General features: G+C 31.6%; 2 protein-coding genes across 2 annotated transcripts; both read right to left on the bottom strand.

Moving 5' to 3' along the window:
- Positions 1–2089: 2089 nt before the first annotated feature.
- LOC129914766 (protein asunder) lies at positions 2090–11334 on the bottom strand. The gene is made up of 7 exons (XM_055994155.1): positions 10998–11334; positions 10354–10929; positions 3401–3693; positions 2816–3265; positions 2590–2759; positions 2401–2518; positions 2090–2343 (listed from the first exon to the last, which is right to left on the bottom strand). Exons 1-7 carry the CDS (start codon positions 11211–11213, stop codon positions 2184–2186), a joined length of 1983 nt encoding a protein of 660 aa, XP_055850130.1. The 5' UTR covers positions 11214–11334; the 3' UTR covers positions 2090–2183.
- A 3778-nt stretch (positions 11335–15112) lies between these two features.
- On the bottom strand, positions 15113–16666 carry LOC129914767 (periodic tryptophan protein 1 homolog). The gene has a single exon (XM_055994156.1). The coding sequence runs from the start codon at positions 16568–16570 to the stop codon at positions 15185–15187; it is 1386 nt and encodes a 461-aa protein (XP_055850131.1). The 5' UTR covers positions 16571–16666; the 3' UTR covers positions 15113–15184.
- Between the last annotated feature and the right edge of the window lie 4967 nt (positions 16667–21633).

Here is a 21633-nt window from a genome sequence, read left to right on the forward strand (position 1 = left end):
GAAAGTTTAACTTTCGTTATTAAAGAATCAAGTTCCTAAGTGTAAAAACTATTTGTAAATAATAAAAAAAAATCCCCTAATTTTTTCAGATTCTTATTTTGACACTAGATGGCATCCCAAGACCCCATTTTTCTAGGACCAAAGGTTCAGTCAGGACATGCAAGCTTTTCCGGGTTCTATTAAAACAAACTACAAAAATCTTGAAAAATAAAATAAAACCAAAAAAGGATGCATATCCTGACTGAACCTCTGGTCCCAATTAAATGGTTTATACCTTTTTGAAAACTTTTTTTAATGCAGACATAAAGAACCTCATCAAACTTTTTTTCTTTAAAGCTATCTTCTTCTTCCTTTTTCTCGGCGCTGTTATGATCTCGATGTCGAGGGGATCATAACCTTCCCACGTTACTGCTTCACACTAGTGATCCGCCTGTGGGGTTCGCCGGGTTGACCTCAGAAATCGGCGGCAAGCCTCCCGGTTTTGTATTGTTCCGTTTCTGAGGCCAACTGAATGCTGGTGTTTTTGCATTTGCTTGTACCAGGAGTTTTTAGGCCTACCTTTCTTTCTATTTTTTCTTTAAAGCTATATCTACAAAAAAGTGACCTCATAAATCAACTTAATGCCGATTTCAAAATTTAACCATCTTGGGCGCCATCTAGCGTCAAAATAAAAATCTTAAGAAATTAGGGGGATTTTTTTTATAATAGGTATTTAGAAATAGTTTTTAGACTTTAGGAACTCCATTCCCGGAAAACCCTTAAATAACGTGTGCACACACTCTTTTTTCACTCTTCACACTCTTTTTGTTTTTAAAAACAAGTGTAATTGTCCAATATTTTGCCAAACTCCTTAAGCAAATCAATAACTTTGACTTCTTATTTTGCATTCCATGAAAAAGTGCAGAAAAAAATTTTAAAAGGTTAAGAAAAACTTGCCCTAATTTGACTTGAAATTAAGTTGATATTAGGTGTGTTTTTTATTACCACCGGTCTTAACTGGACAAAAAAAAACACAGTCGGGGCTAAGCAATTTACATGTTAAATACAACAACAGTTTAGCCCCTTGGGCTTAGTTGTTTAGCCCAGAGAATTCTCTGGGCTTAACTTTTTCAACAGATTTAAATCTGTGCTACCAAATCAACTTCTTCGTAAATTGTTTAGAATTTATTTAAAAACATCAAAAATAATGTTTGGAATGACAATTATTATTTTAAATAAGAGCCGATTTTTCAATCTTCTAATAAACAGTCAGTTAACTGTTCAACGAATAAATTTATTAGGCTCATAAACAATCGGATAACAACATTGAATTTTTCAATCAAGAATAATTTATTCTACAGAGTAACAAAAAAAAAAATTGTCAAATTCAAAAATATTCAAAACTAAACGTCATTTTTATTTATAATTGTTTTTGTTTTCTTGTGCTTCTCTGTATTTTTTGTCAAAATTATTTCAAAGCAGCTTTGACAATTGACACAGTATTTTTATTGAAATAATTCCTTAGAATAATTTTTATTCGTCTCTGAAAGAAGCAGATAGTTTTATTCATAGGAATAAGCTATATCTGCCTGTTGAAAAAATGATTTTTTCTCTATCAGGGGAATAAGTAGGTACTAACTGACTGTTTAACTGACTATTGAAAAATTGGCCCCAAATATAACAACTTTATATTTTTTTTGTGTTAGCTGATTTCGGAACATTTAATATGCAGTGCTGCCAATTTTTCTCGCTAAGCCCCGAAGCGTTTTTTTTTGTCCAGTTAAGCCCGGTGGTAATAAAAAACACACCTATTAATACAGCTAATACAGTGGTAACTACACCTCTTTGTACTAGACTGATGATACCACTAACGGTATTGCTATACGTTTTTGTACCGTTACCCAAATCACTATATCGCATACTTTTAAGGTTTGTGAATACCTTCAAAAAGTAAGTACGGCATTTAAAGTGCTAACATATTATGTAGTTTTAGCTATTTTGACAGCATATTATTCTTTCTTCTCCTCTCATTAACAACCAGACCCATTTTTAATATGAACTGAAAGACCATTGGAGAACATATAACTGCTATGAATAGTCCTTTCATGATTTCATTAAAAAAATTTCTTCTCGCATATTGTAATTTATTAACTAAATTTAAAATAAAACATATACCTAAAACTATATTCTAATAAATTTAAAAATCATTTAGCTGCTGGCTCATCCTTAACTGCCGCTTCCTTCATACCAAGTTCCGGATAAAGCTTTGCAATTTGACCAGCTGGTGTACACATACGGCCAGTAAAATCAAGTCTTTTTTGACTTTGGCTCTTTTCCGCCGAAACAAATATATCTAACAGGGATCTAAAAAAAAAAGAAAAATATAACAACCGACAGGAGAGAAAAAAAACTCTTGTTTACCTATGACCATTTGATGCTAAATTTCTTTTTGCTTTACTTAAGAAATTGCCTTCTATACTATGAGGTGGTGATAGAGGTGAATCTGTTGTCGCTCTTATAATATTTCTTGGTGCGTCTCCTGTTAAAAACCACAAATTTATTTAATAATTGATTTGTTTGAATAATATTTGAATTATAAAATTCACTTACGACTGCTTTCTGAATCTGATTTCGCTGATGGTTCAACACCTTTTGATCGACATTCTTGAAGGCACTGTAAAATTGCTTTATGTTGTGGTGTATCTCCACTATTTTGAATAAGAACTTCTAACTCCGACCAAAGTAATTTGTATTGATCGTCTTTTTTCGTTCCTTTTAGTCTGCTTAGAAAAAAATGATTAGATTTATATCGAAACAAGCGAACACAAAAAATCACCTATTTCCCATATTTGGCAAAGCAAGTGCTTCCCCTCGTGACGCAGAACCAAGAACATTATAAATTGTTTGTTTGCATTGGAGTACATCGCCTTCATCTAATTCATCTTTCGTTATCTTTTTCAACAAAAATTCTAAATAGCGAACGTTGTAGGCAATTGTTGTGCTAAGTGTGAGAGGAAAATATCTCGAACGACGATACATTTTGGTTCGAGCTCGTTCAAGATTTTCATCAGGTGGATGCTCGGGAATTGCTTTCAATGGATACAATCGGTGAGCTCGAATAAATGCACCAAAGTCACTTATACGATAATCAGTTACACGTCCTCCAGGTCCTTCAGAAATTGATGGAAGATCTTCCAAACAAGAACGTGTAATTTGTAAGGCATGGATGAATATTTCACCACCACGAGCTGAGAGTAGATGGCTGGTAAGTTTGCCGCCAGTTTTCCTAAATGAATTTTAATAAATTAAGCATACACAGGTCAAAATTAATAGTGATGAATGGAGGTTTTGTCCAAGGCCCTACAATGTTTAATTTATGTTTTGTGCTATAGCACTTCTTTAATGCGGATTTATACCATACCTTGGCATCTCCAGAAGTACAGATCTTCCATTTAGCAAAAAATTAATCAAACAAGAACTCGGCCTGGAAGTCACATCCACAGGAGTAACTCTATGCATAGCCAAACAAGGTTGCATATCAGATGCTCCAAATCCTCGAGGAGTACACCATTTTAATGTGACCGTATTGTATTCAGCACCTTCCTTAACGCTAGTCGGTAAGAGTGCCTCTGATCCGCAGATTATAGTGTGTGCGTTTTTCGCATGGAGGATTTCCACATCATAATTAGCACTTGAATTGGCATTTTGTTCTTCCTTAAAAAAAAAAAAAAAAAATACGAAGGAAACATTTTAGGTAAAAAGGCCATATTAGGGAACAGCTCCAATTTTGATGATTTTTTTTCAAGCGTCGGTACTTTAAAATACATATTTTAAACTTTTAAAGGTTTAAAATTGCTGGTGTTGCAGTATTATTTGTAAACATTTAAATAAAGATTTTTATGAGCAAAAATAGATTTCTTTTCAAAAGTTTTGTTTGAACTTCATAATTTAAATAATACCAAAAGGTCTAGGTTATTTAAAGAAAAAAACGGGGCTAATAAGGTCAATTTTTCACCGTTTAAGCAGTAGAAGCAATTTTTTTTTTTTTCACAAACTGACTTCAAAAATAAAAAAAATTAAATTTGTTACAATATTAACATTTATACATGTTTTAAATGACAGGACATTGTTCCTATCTAGGTACTATCTGTAAAATTAAAAAAAAAAAGTAAATTAAATGAATAGTTGTTGAAAAACTGGTCCTCAAACTGAATTTTGAACAAAAATTAAAACATTTGCTGAAACGAAACTTAAATATTTAAGTAGAACATAAAATCTTATTCCCTACTTTTTCTTCTGCGTAAACTGTCACATAAGGTTTTATGTAGAACTTTAATCCTTAAGGCCCATTTGCTCATACGGATCATAAATTTGAATCATAGCTAGGTCGAACATAGCTTTTATGTTTTACTTAGTTTATTCCAAGTTGCAAAAAAATATTTATGTTCAACCTAGCAATGTCAAATCGAGAGAAAAGTCATATTTTTTGTATTTGTTTTGAGCAATTTTAACTAATAAAATGCAAAAATCTTGCTAAATATTAAATTTTATGCTTTTATATTGTCGGAAATAAGTGAAAATAGTGAAAGTGACAATAAATATGTGGTTTTTAGCAACAAATAAAATTGATTAATATGACGGATTGTTTGTATTGTTAATGGGCAGGTTCAGAAACGTTAGGGACTAAATATTTAGGTAATTTCTCGGTCTCTGATTGGTCAGCTGTCAAAAAAAATCCTTCCAATTTAGGTAATTTTATTGGAAAGCTGACTGGAAAGTTAGGCAAGAAAATTTTCCCTAAAAATTTAGGAAAGTTTTTTTTGTCAACATGACAGCAGATTGTTTTTAATTAAAGAATTAATTTAGCAAAATTAAATTTATTTGTGTGAAAAACAACTAAAAAGTGCATTATCGGTTATGATTAATTTTATTTATTCATTACAGTTAAGTGAAATTTGGTGTCTTACCCATGCGACCGGTAATATTCTTAAATAAATTTCGAAATTTGACAATAGCATCACATCCAAACTAATTTAGTCAATTTACTCAAATTTCCGTTCAGAAAATGACGTTGTCTAAATATCTAGTCCCTAATATTTCCTGAACGTGTACAATGTGTTTGTTTGTCAAAATAAAATTAGAAATACTATAGAAAAATAGTAGGTCTGTTTAATGAATCTAATCCGCACAGAAAATATCCGAAAAGTACAAGTTTGTGTGTTTCATAAGGAAACACCTTGCCCTAAACTGTTCTACAAACTGTCATTTTGTGTTCCATGAAGTTTTCCAGCACAGATTAGTTCAAGTTTTTCTGCTCCTACAAATTCAAAATAATGAAAATTTGTTTAGAATATTCTTAATATGAAGAAAAATTCAAAATGTGAAAAAATATCCTTATTAATTATACATAATTTATTTGAATGAAAAGTCATAACAAAAAAATTATTTTAATTTTAAGTTTAAAAACTGATAGGCAAAAGTAAACCCTATAAAATAGGAAGGTGTACTTTTTTGATCTTTTTTGTTTTGACAGTTTTCAAGAATTTGTGCTGTTCTGATTAAACAGACCTATTGTACAGTTTCGAAAAAAATGGTGCGTTAAATTTTGTTATCTACTGATGGTAAATATTTATGAATGCAAGTTATTGTCAATGATTTTATAATTTCTACTTTTTTTAACACCTACATCTTTTTTCAAGCGCAATTTTTTCTTTATTTCTCAAATAAAAAGTACTCAGGTGGAACATAAACTGCTTATGTTCTACTATTTCTTCCCCCTTAGTTATGTTCAACTCAGAGGGATTTATGAAGAAGATTGAATTTCGTGCAAACCGTTATGTGGAACTTAGTGCTTTATGTTTCACTTAAATATTTAAGTATCGTATGAGCAAATGGGCCTAAGTTTCTTTCCAGCAAACAGCTCTAAAACACCTGGGGTCGAATTACGGTGTACATTCGTTAACGTATGGTTGCTATGTATCCCTATCTTTTTCTACTAATTAAATAGAGACAGAAATAGTAAAAAGTTAACGTATGATCGTAATCGTGTGCCGTGATTCGACCCCCCTGCCCTTTTTTCAAATTTGTTCGTGATAAAATATAAATTTTGTTTCCTTTCTTTGCCATATCCCACATATATACATATGTATTTATTTGTTTTTATAAGTTGAATTCGGAAGAAGGAAAGGTAAAGGCTTGGCCACACCGGAGGGTATGCGGTAGAGGTACGGGTAGCGGTAACGATATTTGTATGAAAAAAATTCCACCGTACCGTTACCTCTACCCGTACCGCTACCGCATACCCTCCGGTGTGGCCAAGCCTTAAGGCTTGGCCACACCGGAGGGTACGCGGTAGAGGTACGGGTAACGGTACGGGTACTTGTATGGAAAAAATTCCAAACTGACACATCAACGTTCGGGTGTGGAATTTTTGTAATACAAATATCGTTGCCGCTACCCGTACCGCTACCGCGTACCCTTCGGTGTGGCCAAGCCTTTAATATGTTTTACAGTTTATAAAAAAATCAATAAGTATTTCAATTTATTTAAAATATTGAATAAATTGAAATTTTTTTATATAAAAGTGTCTGACAAAAAATATAATAAAAACTTATTATTTTTTTTTTTTTTCAAAGTTCAATATAGAATATAAAGTTATTTTTTTTTTAATTCAAAAGTCTTTGTTATTAGGTCTGTTTAATGAAGAAAAACTAGAACAGAACAGATCCGAACAACACAAATTCGTGAAAACTGTCAGAACAAAAAAGATAAGAAAAGTACACCTTCCTGTTTTATAGGGTTGACTATTACCTTTCAGTTTTGAAACTTAAATTTTAAATAAATTTTATCTTTATGACTTTATTCAAATAAATTAGAATATTTGAACTAAACTGTGCTGTACAACTTCATGTAACGCAAAATCAAAGTTTGTAGAACAGTTTAGGGCAAGGTTTTAATTCATAAAACACACAAACCTGTACTTTTCGGATCTTGTCTGTTCTTTTCTGTTTGGATCAGATTCATGGAAACGTCCAGCGCGCTGGACGCGTCGGGGCAAAAATTTACAAAACAAATTGACCAAAAAAGCCCACTTGAACTACTTAAATTATAAAATTACTAGCTAACCCCACCCGCTTCGCTGAGTGCATTTATGAAAAAAATTTAACCTGTGTGAAAATAATTTAAAACCGAAAAAGTGAATTTATATTTATTGCAGTGAACATTTCTCCATTTATTCTAATGTTTTTTGGTTAGATCAATACCTCATATTTTCAACAATAGACTTTGCGTTTTATTAATGGTTAAAGCGAATGTGTAAAATCAAAAAGCAAGTCTGATGGAATCATTTAAATTCGATTGATCAAAACATCTTTGTCTTTGAATTTTCCACACAAAATGGTAGCTTCAATCAGATTTGCCATTAAATTCTTTACGGGAAGTCTGGTACCATTACAAAGTTTAGGTTGATTGATATTCCGAAGCAATATAATTGGCGCTCCTATTGCGGAGTTCCTGGTTAATGTATTACCCATTTAACCAACCGTTATTTTTGTAGTTTTCCTTTATGCTTGGAAACACAGTTTAAAGCAATTTTTTCCTCGATTGCATTACAATAAAAATTCGTTCGTAGTGTAGTTTGGCCTTCAGATTCAAGTGGCATTATTTTCCATTACCAATGTCCAATAACTACTTAGAAAATTCTGCCACTGAAAATACTTTTGAATATTCACTTTCTATTATAAAAAAAGAAAAAGTTAAAAATTTTAATTTTTTCACTGTTAAAAATACAGCTGACTTTTCACTGAACGATAAAAATTTGATGAAAAATCACAAAATGTACAGTCATTCTTCGGCGCCTCAACTGAAATCTTACAGATGTGATCGATCATACTAAAAGGCACGTATTTTATATTGCAAGTGCCAATTTTACTTTTTCATACAACGTAGTACAAAACCGGTTTGCCCCCCTAGGCGCTCTTGCACCCACTTCCCCTGTAGTTTTTTATTCATACACGAACATTGTTCCAATATTTTTTGACTTTATCGCAAATCCATCAAGGTGAAATCTAAAACTTCAATTTTAAGTGCGCCATTGTGGTCTCATCTACACAATTACCTGACACTAAGGCAACTTAAGAGCAGAGTGAGCTGTACTGTTACTATTTAATAACGTATCATTAATTCCAGAAGAAGCCAGAGCCAGTGCTTTTTTATTTTTTAGATGTTGCAATTAATAATATACGAAATGTTTTCGCCGTACCATCAGGAACCAGGTGCATATGAAAAACACAAGCCCAAACTCTAATTGATCACAGCTTGTTTAATTTTTTCGTACACATACATTTGTTGATCATTTAACTTCGGCACATTAGTTTAAGCAAACATATTTAGTTCAATGCAATCGTCCATCCACTTGATCAAGAAAATCTTGCTCTGCACGATTTGGAGCAATCCAAATTGTGCCCGTGTTTTATTCATAAAAATAAAACCAAAGATCAGAATTTTATTATACATTTCATGTGTGTGCGTCAAATTCGCACCCGTGTGCCGACTGAAGGACAAACTATCGGTTTTAAATTTGGGCATTGTAGTCTGATTTTGAGATTTTCAAGCTGCAACAACGTGTAAAGAAAGTTGTCCTGGTTAGGCCCCCCGGTTGTTTCTCTTCCTGGCGAAATTTTCCTTTGCTGATCAGAAATTCATCAACTTTTATTATTTTATCAAACAACTTTTAGATCTCTAAAACCAATTTATTCCCCCTCCGTTATATTTAAAATCCCCATTAAAAATCACATACAAATTTTATAGTTTACCGTTTAAAGTTTTCTATTTTACGTTAAAAATCACAAAAAATTAAGAATTGGATATGGAAATATGTATGTGTGTAGAAATGGTCACACTTTTTAACTTAGTGTTTGTTTTGCTGACCAAACAAAAACAATTAATTAAAGTAAAGTATTTTCCTGATTTGGTTTATTCACATGTGCATTAATTGCCACACGACGCTTTCGATTTGCTATATCCTGAGTAATGTTTTCTTAATAATAATGCCAAAGTCAAGCTTTAAACGATAATAATAATTAATAAATTATTTTGAAAGCCTGTCTTAAAAAATTTGTTTACAAATTAAGCTAAGTAAAAATTTTTAAAAAGCGAGAGTGTTTTTTTACTCGTACAAATTGACAGATATGTAAAGATGCGAGAAAAGGTATTATTTTTTTTTATACAAACCATCTACATATAAATACCTTTCAAACAAAAAAAAAATTACCAACATCGGACCAGCCAAACGCGAGTTTATCGGCCACACACACTAAACGAACTCATTTTTATATATAAGATAAAGAATTGGTCACAAACACAAACATTATGTGAAAAAACATGTTTTTTCGATTTTCGTGTGTCCTGTATTTTCTATCGTTCTATTGATCCTTGACCTAAAAAGTTTGCAGCCAAAATTTTAGCTAGTTATAACAACATTAAGAGGTGGCGCACTAGACTTGAACTTTTGAGTATAAAAAAAGTGGCAAATGTCAAAAACATAAAAACAACACTGATTTTAATTTTATATTTTAATTAAATACATTGATAGAATAAAAGCAATAAATGTAATTAGCTAAAATTATAAATGTCTCTATTAGCAGTCTTTCGACACTATTTTAGGCCAAATTATTGAGATTCGGTTTCAAAACATTGGAAATCCTGCCTTGGGCTTACAAATAGAACAAGCTTAATTAACAAGTTAACATAGTCTTTCTACATCCTGGGTTTGGCAAAAAAAAACTCCTTAAAGTACAATATATTGCGTTCTGAAGATTAATATTTTTTTTCATTCAAGTCTAGTGCGCCAAATAAAATTTTGGTTGTGTACATTACTAACAGTACTAACAATTGATAATACAGGGCATCCGAAAATCCATCCAGATAGGATTAAGGTTCTGGTTTTTTGAAAATGTGCATCTTAATGGTGTTGTCGTTCTGTTGAAATATTTTTTCAAAGTTAGTTTCTGAGAAAATTGCTTCTACCACTTAGGTCCAATTTATTCACACTCCATTAAATTTAAAGTCGCCATTAAAAAAGGGAAATTTTAAAATTTGTATGCGATTTGACAGTTTTATAATTTTTAATGGAGCCTTTAAAAATAATGGAGAGTGAATAAATTGGGCCTTAAACAATTTTTAAATATAATGGAATTTAAATTTTTTTTCACAAAAATCTAAATTTAAAATTTTAACCTATAGAAATTAAAGTATTTTTAATTAGGTAACAACGCTCGAAAAAAAATCATTAAAACCGGAGCTGTTTCCCCGGGTTCCCTAGTAATTTGCTTCATATAGTTACTCCACTAAAAATAAGGAAATGGATCCAATTACCTTCATAGGAATTCCCGTCACTGTTGTACTGGCCAAGTTGTAATGTGATAGAATTAAGTGCGTCAATTTGTTGGAAATAGAAGGAGCACTTGTTGAGTGTAGTTCTGTAGATAACGCTGGCGATACATCACGCAATGCTCTATCTGTGACTAAGGACTCCATATTTAATGGAACCACATTAATAATAACCAAATGGCAATGATCAATGTGAAGAAATTTATTTTGTGTTGCTGCCAAGGTGTTTTGTTGCATGAGAACTGTATGGAAGATGTCTTCAAGACTTTTCATGCTGGGATTGTCACGAGCCGATGTTATACATATGACACGACCTTTGTTCGGCACTTTCTTGGTCTCTCCCATTTCAGCTTGAACGTCTTTTTGATGCAATGTTGGTTCAGCTAAAGCTTCGATTGCTGCTCGCAGGCCATGGATAACAGAAAAGTCAGATGATTGTGGTGTATTTCGCTGTGGTACTCCGACCATGGCCATGGCATTGAGTACGTGTGACATATTTTGTGTGCTCAGTCCCCAGGTGTTGACTATGTGAGCTGCGGTGTCACTTACGATAAAACGTATCTTAAAGAGTATAGAAGGATGTTTTTTTTTTAGGAGATAAAATAAGTGATATTTCTATTATAATATACCAGCTTTCCTTTAGGAAAAAGATCCCAAACAATGCGACAATATTCAACAGAAGCCTCCACGGAAGATGTCCATAGACTTTTAGCGAATTGTGGCAGAGCAACATCACCGGAAGTTTTGCCTTTGAGGAAATCCAAATCAATATAATCTTCGCTGGAAATGCTGAAATATTGTGTATGATCAAGCACAAATATTGTTTTGTGATTGATATCATACATTTTATTCTTGGTTGAAATTTTCAATTTATTTTGGAAGAAGGTGTATTTTCTTTAACCGGCTCTATTAACTTCGGTAGGATTTGGTAAAAATTCGGCTTTGCTTTTTTTGTTTTTTTTTTTTTTATTTTTTTGACAGCACGACAGTCAAAAAATGACAGCTCACAAGGTTTTCGTGTATGAAAAGTACAAGAAGTTGTTGGAAAAAATGACACAATTACAGAGCAGAGGTGCGTTCTTTTTCTAACAATAGTCAACGATCGTTGTTATGTCAAAAATTTATTGTTGAAGTGCCATTGTTAGAAATCGTTGGATTTTTTACAAATCATTTAGGAACGATTTATTGTTAGAGATTGTTAGACTGTCAAACCACCAGCTAAATTTCTTTTGAGAATACTTTTATTTCCATTATTATAACAAAAAAAAAATTGTTTTTTATTCAAAATAAATTATCTTTCATAAAAAAATTACAAAACTCTCTTTTTATTTAAATTTTTCCGCTTATTTCCAAAAGAAAAAAAACCTTTGAGTTTGTTTTGTAAACAAAACATACACTTTGACACATCAACAATCTCATGAATGTTCAACTCATATCATGGAGGTGAGTTGGAAATAGTAACGATTTGTAACTATTTGACACTTAAAAACGAGTTTAGGAACGATGTTCATCTGTCAAATAGTTACAAATCGTAACTATTTTGTAGTTTAGGAACGACAAAAGTTAACGATAGTTAACAATAGTTAACTATTGTTAGAAAAAGAACGCACCTCTGTCGTTGGTATAATATCTTTTTTAATGCATCTAATTTCTAATGATTTACTCTAATAAGAGTACCATTTTAGCACAGTACACAAACAAAGGTAATAAAATGCATTTAAAGAAATCTGCCCCGAATCGATCAAGTGAGACAGCAAAAGAAAGGTCTCTTTAAGCTCTATTCATAACTGAAAACTAAAAGTTTCTTGGAGTTCTGGTGCCTAAGATATTTCCAACAAAACTTTTTTTTTTCTTTCTTTTTCTTTACACTCGGAAGTTGATATCTTTTGATCAAAGTTCCCAAAGTTTTGGTTTACAGATATGAGCTCACAGTGAACAGGCCTATGCATTATTTATTTTTTTGAGATTTTGGAGAAAAAATCAAGGCTAACTAACCCCTTGCCAAAAAAATTCCATTTTTAAAAATTTCCTCCAAATCAAAAGAAAGGTCTCTTGAAGCACTATTCACTCCGAAGTCGATATCTTTTAATCAAAGTTCCAAAAAAAGTTTTGGTTTACAGATATGAGCTCACAGTGAACAGGCCTATGCATTATGGTAACAAAATTACAAATTTATTTTTTTGAGATTTTTGAGAAAAAATCAAGGTATGCCTTGCCAAAAAAATTCCATTTTTAAATTATCATCCAAATCTGACGAAAAAGACATTCATAACTGAAAACTAAAAGTTTCTTGGAGGTCTGGTTCCTGAGATATTTCCAACAAAACAATATTTTTTCTTTAAGTCGATATCTTTTGATCAAAGTTCCCAAAAAAGTTTTGATTTACAGATATGAGTTCACAGTGAAAAGGCCTATGCATTAGAGTGGGCCGAAAAACACTTTTTTTCGAATTTCAAATCGTAATAGCGCGGAAAAGTTGCGAATGGTGATGACTAATAAGGGTTTAAAAAATAATCAAAATCAGTTCATATCTTCCGGTCGCGCATCGGCTCTGAAGTATGAAAAAATTTTTAAAAAATGGTATTTTTACAAAAAAAAATTTACCACCCTAACATATTATTTTTTGAACATTATAGCTTTAAAAAACTCTCATGTGAGCTAAATATTAAGCAGAAAAAAAAATTGGCTCAAATTGATTAAGGACTTCGGTGGCACATGTGTTTCAAAATTTGTCAAAAATGGCAAAAATCATATTTTTGCGATATTTTTTTTCCTTTTTATAAACTATTTTTAAAATTATTATTTTTACCAAATAAGAATTAAAAATGAAGTTGACACAATCAGTGAAAGCCGTGAAGTCGCTGAATATATAAAAATCTTTCGGTCAAGTACGCTTTGGCTATTTATTATTCTCTTTGCCGCACAGTGGTGCCTTTGGTGCTTTTTTGGCTTCAAAAATCATTTTCACGGCCATTTCTTGATGAAAAGTCATGAAATTTAGAACACTGAAATATATAAGTATAAGATATACGAAAAAGCTACCAACTTTTTTTTTACTCAAAATGGTGGTCCCAAAATGGCGATCAGAATAAGCATTTATAGAATCTTCTTTTGCGAAACTGTTTATAAGCTAAAAATTTAGCTAATTGATGAAAAACAGATGTTCGACTTTTGAATTAGGTACAACTGTTCATATTTAATGAAAAAAAATTCAAACATTGTTGAAACAAAGTTCAAAAAGAGTCAAAATAGTAAACCGCACTTTCGACCTTTTTTTTGTGCTATTTTTTGATTTTTTGTTTATAAAGCTCAATTTTTGATATCTTCCTTCTTTATTTTCATAAAAAATTGACTATTTTGGCTTTATATAATTCCCAACTATGTTTAAAAGTAGATATTAAGAAAGAAAAAAAATGAAAAGATAAAAAAACTGTGCTAACTTCAAAAGGAAACAAAAAACAGCACAAAAAAAAGGTCGAAAGTGCGGTTTACTATTTTGACTCTTTTTGAACTTTGTTTCAACAATGTTTGAATTTTTTTTCATTAAATATGAACAGTTGTACCTAATTCAAAAGTCGAACATCTGTTTTTCATCAATTAGCTAAATTTTTAGCTTATAAACAGTTTCGCAAAAGAAGATTCTATAAATGCTTATTCTGATCGCCATTTTGGGACCACCATTTTGAGTAAAAAAAAAGTTGGTAGCTTTTTCGTATATCTTATACTTATATATTTCAGTGTTCTAAATTTCATGAGTTTTCATCAAGAAATGGCCGTGAAAATGATTTTTGAAGCCAAAAAAGCACCAAAGGCACCACTGTGCGGCAAAGAGATTAATAAATAGCCAAAGCGTAATTGACCGAAAGATTTTTATATATTCAGCGACTTCACGGCTTTCACTGATTGTGTCAACTTCATTTTTAATTCTTATTTGGTAAAAATAATAATTTTAAAAATAGTTTATAAAAAGGAAAAAAAATATCGCAAAAATATGATTTTTGCCATTTTTGACAAAATTTGAAACACATGTGCCACCGAAGTCCTTAATCAATTTGAGCCAATTTTTTTTTCTGCTTAATATTTAGCTCACATGAGAGTTTTTTAAAGCTATAATGTTCAAAAAATAATATGTTAGGGTGGTAAATTTTTTTTTGTAAAAATACCATTTTTTAAAAATTATTTCATACTTCAGAGCCGATGCGCGACCGGAAGATATGAACTGATTTTGATTATTTTTTAAACCCTTATTAGTCATCACCATTCGCAACTTTTCCGCGCTATTACGATTTGAAATTCGAAAAAAAGTGTTTTTCGGCCCACTCTACTATGCATTCTTGTTACAAAATTACAAATTTATTTTTTTGAGATTTTTGAAAAAAATTCAAGGTTAACCCCTTGCCAAAAAAAATTCCATTTTTAAAAATTTCTTCCAAATCCATAGAGTGACAACGAAAGAAAGGTCTCTTTAAGCTCTATTCATAACTGAAAACTACAAGTTCTTGGAGGTCTGGTGCCTGAGATATTTCAAACCAAGCATTTTTTTCTTTCTTTTTTTACATTCCAAAGCCGATATCTTTTTATCAAAATCTCAAGAGACAACAACGCACCTAAAAATTAAAAAGATATCATAATGGGCAAGGTTTTAAACCTAATCCTTTCCAGGCAGTTCGTCGCTATAACCATAACTTCGAGAGGTCATGCTGCTACTTATCTTATCTGCTTATCATTACAAGAACAAGAACACTTATTATTTATAAAATAAAGCTTTATTTCATTTGAAATAGAATACAAAAAAAAATTAATTAAATCAAATCCATTACTCCAACACAGAAGGAATGTCAAAAGCTCTGCGCACCGCTTCAAAATTCTTAATATTAAACACTCTACATCTTGGAACTTTGGCTCCTCCAAATGCCAAAGTATATGGATCTTCTGGACACTGTCTCATACAATGTAAAATACCCATATCGAAATCATGTTCATACACTTGGCTAATCAAGCTTTCATCGAATTTCCAAACTTTTAAAATTCCATCTGTTGATGTTGTCGTTAATAGATTCTTCTTCTCTGGATTAAAACAAATTCCCGAAATTTCTTCATTATGAGCTTTTGTCGACCAAAGGAATTCTGAAGGTTTTCTTCTATCAGCATAATGTAACTGACCATCACTTGTGCCCACTATAAAATTGTCCATATCTACTGGATTCCAAAGGACCTTTTCAACTTCTCCTCCGCGAACTTTCCATTTTAATAAACCTTCTTCTGGTGCTTCAGCATTTCGACAATCATACAACCGAATACGTCCATCAGCGCAACCTGTGAGCAAATTCTGAGCGTCAGTCGAGTGAAACTCAATTGATTGAACCTTTTCCTTGAAACTAGTGATAGTTGTATGAGGCTTGCCTTCGTCTAGATCCCATAGAATAACAGATTGATCTACAGATCCACTGGCAAGAATATGGGGAAACTGTTTGTTCCACGACAGATCCAATACAGCATCGGTGTGTCCAAAAGCAGCTTTGTTCTTCTTGCGATTGCCTTTGGAACCTAGTTTGAATGTAGGTTCAATTAGATCTTGAATGTCAAGATCCCAAATAGTGATGATGGGATCCATGAAGCCGACAGCGCAAAGATTGCCAGCTGTTTCACTGCCAGGGTCATGATTCAGCCATTCTATGCATAGAGGAAAGCTGGGAAGTATGAACTCATGATGAGTGTACAAAGACTCTTCTTCCTCATTGAAAATCCATACTTCTAAGGAAGCTGCATCATCGGCAACATGGCCAACGAGAAGAAGATTATCGGTTGGTTTGATGATTTCATCTTCAGCTTCTGAATCTTCGTCATCTTCAAGATCATGGTCTGGATCCACTTCGGCGATGTTTGCGATGTTAGCAAGTCGGACATCGCCTTCGTTATCATAGTTATCGAAATTGAATTCATCAGAGGTTAGAGCTGGAGCTTCTGATGGTTCGATGGTGTCCATTTCTGCATCTGAAGCAGAGTCGTCTTCATCGCCAGATGCATCACTCTCATCGGCACCAGCAATTTGAGATTTGGTTTCTTTGATCACTCTGGCTAGCTCTTCTTGGGTAAGAACAATTTTCTCGGGTCGTTCTTTGGCAATGCCTCGTTTGACGAAACATATCACTGGAACAAAATTGACGGTGGCTTCAGATTCAGTATTTATTTCTTCTTCCATTTTATTTTAAATAAATTTTAAAGGAGTAAATAGAGAACGTGTGTGGCTCTAGGGCTAGATGTTTTAAAACAAACGTGCTTTTGTTATTTTGACATTTCTAAAGAGGTGTCAGTTGAAACTGTCACTGTTCGGGCGTGAAATATTGAGGAATTTTTTTTATCAGGGATGGACTATCTTTGAAATAGTACTAATGTCGTTTTCACTACTTTTTCGTGCAATTTTGGAAATTATGTGCACGACGAAATTGTCAAGTGGAGTGTTCGTAATATATTAGATAGTAAATAAAATAATAATTAAAACAATCTTTTAAATACACTTTTATTGATTTTTTCGAAACTTTATTGATTTTTTTATAAATAAATATAATTTTCTTCACAAAAAAAAAATTTAAACAACCACCCAAGAATTTGACAAGTAATCCGTTACTCCTTCAAAAATTTCGGGAGTAAAGGCTTGGCCACACTGGAGGGTATGCGGTAGCGGTACGGGTAGCGGTGAGGGTACTTGTATGAAAAAAATTCCAAACTGACACATCAACGTTCAGGTGTGGAATTTTTTTAGTACAAGTACCCTCACCGCTACCCGTACCGCTACCGCATACCCTCCAGTGTGGCCAAGCCTTTAAAGAATTCACTCCACTCCCCTTTTTCAATAATTTTAGAATGACTCCTTTTTGGGAGTGATTATATAGGAAGGAGTGATGACACTTTTTGAATTTTGGGAAATGATATAAATTTCATTTGGTGCTGAAAAATAGCAACTTCAACTAAAACCTGGTAGGGTCGAGATAAATTTTAGCTCCCATACAAATTATCGAAAAATTTTAGCCGAGCTAAAATGGATCCCATACAAATTATTATCAATAACTTGTGTGGGAATTTTATCTCTGCTAAAATTTATCTCGAACTGCGTTCCAGGCTTTATGGTAAAGAGCTGAACAGAATGGATGGTTCACGTACGTATGGGATAGGCCATAAGCTATCCAAGATACCTAACTTAGTATTAGGGTGGTCCAAAAAAACATTTTTTTTTCACATTTCAAATCCTATAGCGCGGAAAAGTTGCGAATGGTGAAGACTAAGAAGGGTCTAAAAAATAATCAAAATCGGTTAATATCTTCTGACTCCGGATCAGCCAGAAAGCTTGAAATTTTTTTTTAGTTGTATTTTTAGAAAAAAAGTTTACCACCTTAATATTTTATTTTTTTTTAATATATAAGCTTTATACAATTCTTTTATGAGCTAAATATTAAGTATTGTTCAAATGGGGTAAGGCAGAGGCGGATTTACAAATTTTCATGGTATAGGCTTTTCAGTTTTTGCCGCCCTTGCCCCTTCATTTTTTTATTTATATCTCGCTTCGAAAGCGTACCTTTCATACAAATTTTTCATGTTATAACAAATTACTCGAAAACGGCTATAACGATTTTGATTTAACTTTGAAGACGTAATACTCAAAGCAATCTCAAAAAAGTCAAATAACAAAAATAAAATTTTCATTTTATAAAACTTTACCCTAAATGTCGGCTCTTCCCCAACATCAAATTTTTTTTAAATTTATGGGCCAAATACTATTTAGTGCCTTAAAAAATGTCCCTTTTTTTTAATTTCATTTTTCTAGAAGTACAAATTAGTAGAAAAATTATATGGATATTGAGTTATAAAATTATCATTATTTACTACAAGTTTGAAACCCAAATTTGGATCGAATTGTTTACACATCACGGTAACATTGTGGTTTATGTTGGTAACGCATTGGTTTTTAATTTTTCTGGGATTTAACTTCATAGGAGACTTACGTTGTTCCTATAGTTTAAAATAGAAATTTCAGAGAGCTTATATGATTTTACAGATAAAACTGAAATTTCCAGTAAAGTAACGCAGTTGTTTGGTTTTGATCACTTTGTGTTTAAATTGCCTGTCACTGTCATAAATATAGAAATATCATTCCAAATATATCGGTGCAAATGTTATTTTTTAATAGATTAAAGTATAGCCAAACCATTCTGTGTCAACTAAAATATATGAAAATATATCAATAAAAATGTCCATATTTTTTTTTCAAAATTCACTGTCCAAAGGGACAACTTTTTAGGCACTAAATAGTATTTTGCCCCTTATATAGAGCCAGCTCTTAAAATCTACAAGTAAACTAACATACACGGTTAAAAATTCTGGAGTATTTTTTAATACTTTTCGGGTTACATATAGGTCTACACCAAAAATATATTGAAATTTATTACATGAAAAATAATAAAATTTTTTAGTTAATACAAAATGTATTAAAACTTTATATAGTTGTATTAAAAAATAATTCAGTTTATATTAGAATTTAATACTGAATGCATTAAATTTCAAGTATTGTATATTAAAATTTAATGTTTTTATATTAATATCTAATAAGAATTTTATTAAAAGGTAATACAAGATATTTCAATTCAATACCAAATATATTTAAAGTTAATACGATATATTCCTTTTCCAAAATTCATTACTGAAAATAAATATATTAATCATAAATAAATATAATAATTCACAAACTGTGGCATATAAAATCTTATTGCCGATCAAACTTCATCTGCAATGTATGCATTCCCAACTAACATTTCAGCTTCGGTTAAGGTATTACAAAAGCTACATTTTAGCTTCTTTTAAACATTAGTAAGGTTGTTGGGCATGGAAAAAGGAGAACGTTATACAAGTTTTACCCTCTATAAGAAGTTTAAACGAAGCTTTACCGAAGCTCTACAGAAGCTTTGAGATTTGACAGATAGCTTCGGAAGAGCTTGTATAGCTCTTTAATACATGTCTTATCGAAATAAAAAAAAACTACTACAAAAACAAAAAATAATTCTTTTTTAAATGGTTTTTATTTGATTTTAAATCATGAATTTTATCTTTTAATCTGAAATTATATTATTATTCCATTAGTTTTTAGTATATCTATTAATAATAATTTTAAAAGTATATAATTTTTTTACCACACCCAGGAATCGAACTTCGTATCTGCTTGGTGGCAGTCCACCACTCTACGCACTCGGCCATCCTCGTATATTAATTAATGAAATCAAAAACTTAATCAGTTCAAATAGCAGAAATGTAAAAAAAAATGTCTGAGCTAAATTATTCAATGTCAAAACCAAAAAGTGTCCCAGCTAGATTATTCAATATCAAAACCAAAAACCAAATACTTAACTTGGTAATTTCTGTAAATCTTCTATAAATTCATTAAGCAGGCTTTTCCGAAAACAAGCTTTTTTCGTTTAAGTTTCTTTAACAATATTTAAACAACTTATTAGAAGTTGTTAAACAAGTTCAAACTTCTATAAGAAATTAAATTCTGAAGCAAGCTCAATACAAGCTGTATAAAAAGTAGATCCTGCGAGATCTCAATTTATAGAAGCTGTTGTGCTAGTTGGGTTTTGCTTCGAAAAAATACAAAGCGTCTTCAAATTAGTACAAATCTACAACTTTTAATTTAATTTTTTTTTTAAAAAGGTACCTCAAACATCGAATTTTTTCTATTTTAAAATGGCTGCGGTTGTCGGTTGATTAAAATTAAATATTCTTGTATTACAATTTAATGCTTTTTATTTTATATTGAAGGTTTTGAATGAACAACAACAACTTGTGTGTGTTAGTTTTTAATAAATTCCTATTATATTTTAATACAATTATATTAAAATGTAATACAATTACCTATATTAAAATGTAATACAAAAATATTAAAATCTAATACAGCGGTGTTAAATTTCATGCAAGATTAGAATTTTACCCACGGAGGTCATTTTCTAATAATTTTTGTATTACAAGTAGTAAACTTAATACTTAAAATATTGAAATTGAATACAAAAAAGATTAGGTAATAATAATTTTAATATTTTCAAAGTATTAAAATATAACATTTTTTGTATTGAAAATTGATTTAATACAAGAGCTGTTTTAAAAAATACTCCAGAATTTTTAAATTTTATTTCAATGAGTTTGAGTTCCGCATTAAAATGATGGTTTGCACGAAAATCAGGAGTCACTTCGTTTAAACCACAGCTGTGCACAGGTTTGTTTTTAACGTCATGAAAATCCTGGGTAAAATCACAATGTCGCGTCATTAAAATCACTGGTTTCCCTGTAAAAAGGATCATTCCGAAAACATCCCGAATTACTTTGCAAAAATTACATAATCTCTACACTTTAAGAATGGGTCGCTGCTGTACGATTGTGTTTTTTTTTTGCTAAAATCATCTTCTAATCACGTATTGCTTTGGCAAAATCTTCGGTAGCCGGGAAAAAATGATTTAAGGTGGTGAATGCATGATTCAACATCGGTTCAAGTTCTTCAAATTGACCACGTTTGAGATATTAGTTGCGGCAACCTGTTTGAAATAGAGTTAATTATAAAATGTATGTACAACTTAGGGAACCTAGAATTGCTAAATTTAATGTGCCATATTCATAGCTGTTTAACTTAAACTGGGGCTAATCCAATGTATTTTAAATGGGATAAACAGGAGTTTTTTAGTAATTCTCGACTTTTTAAAAAACACACTCTGCATTTACATTTGTACCTACCTACCTATACTTTCTTTTTATTTAAGCATGCGAGAAGTCTCGCACGGGTAAGCTAGTATTAAGTATTGTTCAAATGGGGTAAGGTCTTCCGGCGTTTTGAAATTTGTCGAAATATGGCAAAATTCGTATTTTTAAATTATTATTTTTACCAAAGAAGCAAAAATGAAGTTGGCACAATCAGTTAAAGTCATGCACTCGCTGAAGATATAAAACATCTACCTATTGGTCAAGATCAAAAGGGCTTTGTCGATTTTTCATTCTATTCGCCGCACAGTTGTGCATTTGGTGCTTTATGACGTCAAAAATCATTTGCACAACCATTTCTTAGCCAAAAGTCCTCCAACTTTCATTTATTAAAAATGTTGGTTCCAGAATGGCGGACCGAATAAGCGTTAATAGTCTATTTTTTAAATTAATATGAGAGAAAATTTAACTAAATTGATGCCAAAAAGATGTTCGCTCTTGAATTTATGTACAAATTATTAACATTCAAGT

Source organism: Episyrphus balteatus, chromosome 3 (genome assembly GCF_945859705.1).
Source record: "Episyrphus balteatus chromosome 3, idEpiBalt1.1, whole genome shotgun sequence".
In the NCBI taxonomy this organism is placed as follows: domain Eukaryota; kingdom Metazoa; phylum Arthropoda; class Insecta; order Diptera; family Syrphidae; genus Episyrphus; species Episyrphus balteatus.

Excerpts from the sequence above, each read along its gene's own strand:
- LOC129914766 (XM_055994155.1), bottom strand. The coding sequence starts at position 11,213 with ATGTATGATATCAATCACAAAACAATATTTGTGCTTGATCATACACAA. Across the intron at positions 3,694-10,353 it reads TGACGGGAATTCCTATGAAG|GAAGAACAAAATGCCAATTC; the intron begins GTAATTGGATCC and ends TTTTTTTTTAAG. Across the intron at positions 2,519-2,589 it reads ATCAGATTCAGAAAGCAGTC|GAGACGCACCAAGAAATATT; the intron begins GTAAGTGAATTT and ends GGTTTTTAACAG.
- LOC129914767 (XM_055994156.1), bottom strand. The coding sequence starts at position 16,570 with ATGGAAGAAGAAATAAATACTGAATCTGAAGCCACCGTCAATTTTGTT.